Source organism: Nelumbo nucifera, chromosome 2 (assembly GCF_055504915.1).
Source record: "Nelumbo nucifera cultivar China Antique chromosome 2, China Antique-T2T, whole genome shotgun sequence".
NCBI classification, from domain to species: domain Eukaryota; kingdom Viridiplantae; phylum Streptophyta; class Magnoliopsida; order Proteales; family Nelumbonaceae; genus Nelumbo; species Nelumbo nucifera.
In genome coordinates this window covers 86,754-90,216 of record NC_142650.1, presented here as the reverse complement: position 1 = coordinate 90,216, position 3,463 = coordinate 86,754, and the positions used below count along the sequence as shown (strand labels likewise).

At 34.2% G+C, this 3,463-nt stretch overlaps 1 protein-coding gene across 2 annotated transcripts; it reads left to right on the top strand.

The window, feature by feature from the left end:
- Nucleotides 1-524: 524 nt before the first annotated feature.
- Nucleotides 525-2,958, top strand: LOC104588384 (Calcium-dependent lipid-binding (CaLB domain) family protein). 2 transcript variants are annotated; one of them, XM_010246291.3, is made up of 2 exons: nucleotides 525-1,242; nucleotides 2,263-2,958. In XM_010246291.3, exons 1-2 carry the CDS (start codon nucleotides 774-776, stop codon nucleotides 2,775-2,777), a joined length of 984 nt encoding a protein of 327 aa, XP_010244593.1. In that variant the 5' UTR covers nucleotides 525-773; the 3' UTR covers nucleotides 2,778-2,958. The 2 variants fall into 2 exon arrangements, with proteins under 2 accessions (XP_010244593.1, XP_010244594.1); XM_010246292.3 differs by having other exon boundaries at nucleotides 535-1,233; nucleotides 2,263-2,953.
- The last annotated feature ends 505 nt before the right edge of the window (nucleotides 2,959-3,463 follow it).

The following is a 3,463-nucleotide window of genomic DNA, read 5'->3' as shown; positions in this document are numbered from 1 at the left end:
ATGATGGGTCTCTCATTCCTTCAGTTTGGTCACATGCTAATTAGGGATATAGGTTTTGAGTCATTTTTTGTACATGATCTTGTTCAAGTTTAGAGGGAACAATTTTTTCTGGTTCCTTTAGCACATTATCTTGTTCGACATTTTGTTCATATTTAATACAATGATACTTTACTTTCTCTCAAATAATATAATATAATATAATATATGTATATATTAACACTATATATAGTATTGAAATAATATATTATAATAAATTTTGATTAATCTAATTTTTGGATTAGCCAGATTTCTGATCTGAAAATCGAAGCAGAACCAAAATTTTAGATACAGTTTTTTAAGTTTTAAGTTTTAACTGAACAATGCTCACCCTAGACTATACTTTTTTTTGATAAATTACCCTAGACTATACTGATTCCTTAAATATAGATAGGAATTCAGCATAGGAAGTGCAGGAAATACTCCATGGTTTGCACTTAGCACTCCTCACAATTGTTAACTTGTAGAGCACTGTATCCATGACATATTGGTTTGAACCATCGCCAAGGTGGAGAATGCAATTACTTGTAAGAAAAGTTGCAGAAGAATATGCCCTTAAAAGGTGCTTCCGTTGTTAGATGGCGGAGAATTTTTCCTTTCATCAAGTAAAGTAGCCTTATTGGTTATGCAAAGCAGCTCCCCTTCGTTCCTATTTCATCCACTTTATCGAAAGAAGCTTCTGTCCGCAAGTGATTTAAGCATCTCTCGATTGATCCTCCCAATTAGCTTGTTTCAATATGGGAAAATTCCGGGTTGAAGTCTGCCTGATCTCTGCGCGCGGGCTTCGTCGTTCATTGTCGCTTTGGAAGCTCCAGTGGTTTGCTGTTGGGTGGGTTGATCCGAACAACAAATACTGCACCAAGATTGATGCCTCAGGAAATGCAAACCCAACCTGGAAAACAAAGTTTTCAGCCATTATTGATGGTTCAGAGTCCAACTTGCAAGATCTAGCTTTGCACATCCAAGTGTATAGTAGAGAGCCTGTCTTCCTTAGAGAGAAGCTTCAAGGAGTGGCAGCCGTTTACTTGAAAGAATTCTTGACCAAGTACATGAAGAATTCACCGAACGTTTCAAGTCCAGGAACTGAAGAAGTGGGGAGCTTCCAATTACGGAAAAAGAATTCCAATAAGCCGCAAGGATTTATCGATGTTTCTCTTCGGATCTCAGAGGAGAGAGAGGGAGAGAGTTCTAACTCAGGTCAGTCAGGTATCCATACATGATACATGTTGTTAAGGGTTATGATCGTTTGAACAAATAAACACTCTATGACATAAACTAAACCTTACATTTTTATGAACTTTTATAATTTATTTATAGATGTTTTATATGTTCTGTCATTCAAATGAATTATTCTAGTTTTTTTTTTTTTTTTTTTGGTTTGAATCTGTATGAGCTTTTATTTCTTAGCAGATACATTTTATCTGTTACAATAATATATTTTTGGTTTGATGGACAAATTATTAAGTGATTATAAGGAATCTAGATCTACTACCAACATTACATCTAACAAGATTGATAGCCGCAGGTTTCAAATATGTTCTGTACCTAAATTGTGCGCGCACGTTGTAACCAATTTTTGTTTTTTGAAAAAACGTTGGAAGTAGTAGATTCGGACTCGATTATAACAACTTATTGTTGGCTTTTGTTTTAGTCCTTTTACCTTCTAGTTGTAGAAATTATCTTAGTTCCACATAGATTATGAAAGGAATTTTCTTATTTTTATCTTTTATTTTTATTTGGGAAAATTCTCAATTAGTATCTGTATTTTGAGCCTAGTGTTATTTTGATCTCCAAATTTTAAAATGTAATAATTCAGTACCTAAATTTTTAAAACGTGTCAATCCAATTCCTACCATTAACCAGTTGTTAAGTAGCATTTGAAAAAGACACCAATACCTTTCAAGTGTAATCTAGTTTTCTTTACAAAATATCTAAACGTTGACAAAAATTAACAATCACAAATCCTTACCTCTTCTATTCAAGAAAGTTAGGATAATCAGAATGTCCATTCGGAGTATAATCTAATTTTTCTTTATAAATTCAATTTGCTATTTTTTTTTTGTTTTATTGTTATTAGATTTCAGTAGATTTTTATTGCTGTTAATATCTGTTTATTCTTTCCAACACTATTATTCAAATTTGTGATTAAAAAAAATCAAATTTGTGATTAAAGAGTTAGTAGATGGTGGTTGATTATTAATGTTTAGCTTGCTTTGAGCTTTGCAGGCAATGGGGAAGGATTTAAGCTTACAGGCTCCCACGAATATGTTCCCTTGGCCATGGAAGATGGGTTTAAGCATTTTTATCCACCTCAACCGCTTCCCACTCCACTTGGCCAGTCTGAAAATTACCCGCAGATGAATTCCCCCAACTCCCATCCAATGTCATTCCCCATAGACAACTTAAACCCATCTTTACGAGGACCAAGCTACAAACTGGCAAGTGGTCCAAGCTATTGTCCACCTCGGACTCCTCCACCACCACCTCCACCTTCTAACGTAGGATATATACCCACTTTTCTCCTCAGAGCAGACCAATTGCCAACAACCTACGTGAATATGCCATCATCTGGGGCAGCACCTATACGCCGATCTGGTGAACCTGGTTTTGCAATGGGGGCTGGTGTTGGGGCATTGGCAGCTGGGGCTGTGATCTTTGGTGATGATTTTATGTCGGGATTTGATTTTCCGGCAGGTTTACAAGATGCTAGCCTTACCATATCAACCGATCCAAATTTATAGTTTCCATGTAATACTGTCCTAACCTTGCAATTAATAAATGTACCTTGTGTCATATAACAGCAATGATTATGATCTATCTATTACCTAAAGTTGGATTAAAGTCATTAAACCCACATTCCCATTTATGCCTGCGACCATGTGGCTCCTTGTAGTATTTAATATTTAATATTAATCTAAAGAAAGAATAATTTGTTTTGGGATGGCAACGGGGGTGGGTTTGGGGAGGATTTTGTAAATTTAGATTTTATTCATCTTTATTAACCTTCCAATCTGTATTTGTTTCAAAACCTGTAGTAGGTTGGATTTTGAGAATCTAAATCTTTTCCAAACATGAAAATACAAAACACCCAACCTTATTCTCCTTGCATTGAAGGTTGGGTGTGAAGCAGCATTTAATTTCCTATTATTTCTTGTTTTAGATAAACAATAAATAAATAAACATAAATGAATAGAAAAATTTTCAATTATTTTATTAAGATATGTAAAAACACAAACTATCAATTATTCTTCACATAACATTCAAACTACTATAAAAAATCAACCCTTAATACATAAAATTCATATGCTTTTCAATAATATATAGGCTGAGGAGTGACAACAAGTGTGAGAAAGTTTAATTAATTTGTGGACTCTTTTGAACTTAAAGAACTTTCACTCCTAAATAATTTCACTTGGTCCAACCTTCA

Coding starts and splice junctions, on each gene's coding strand:
- LOC104588384 (XM_010246291.3), top strand. CDS start 774: ATGGGAAAATTCCGGGTTGAAGTCTGCCTGATCTCTGCGCGCGGGCTT. Junction 1,243..2,262: donor TTCTAACTCAGGTCAGTCAG/GTATCCATACAT, acceptor TGAGCTTTGCAG/GCAATGGGGAAGGATTTAAG.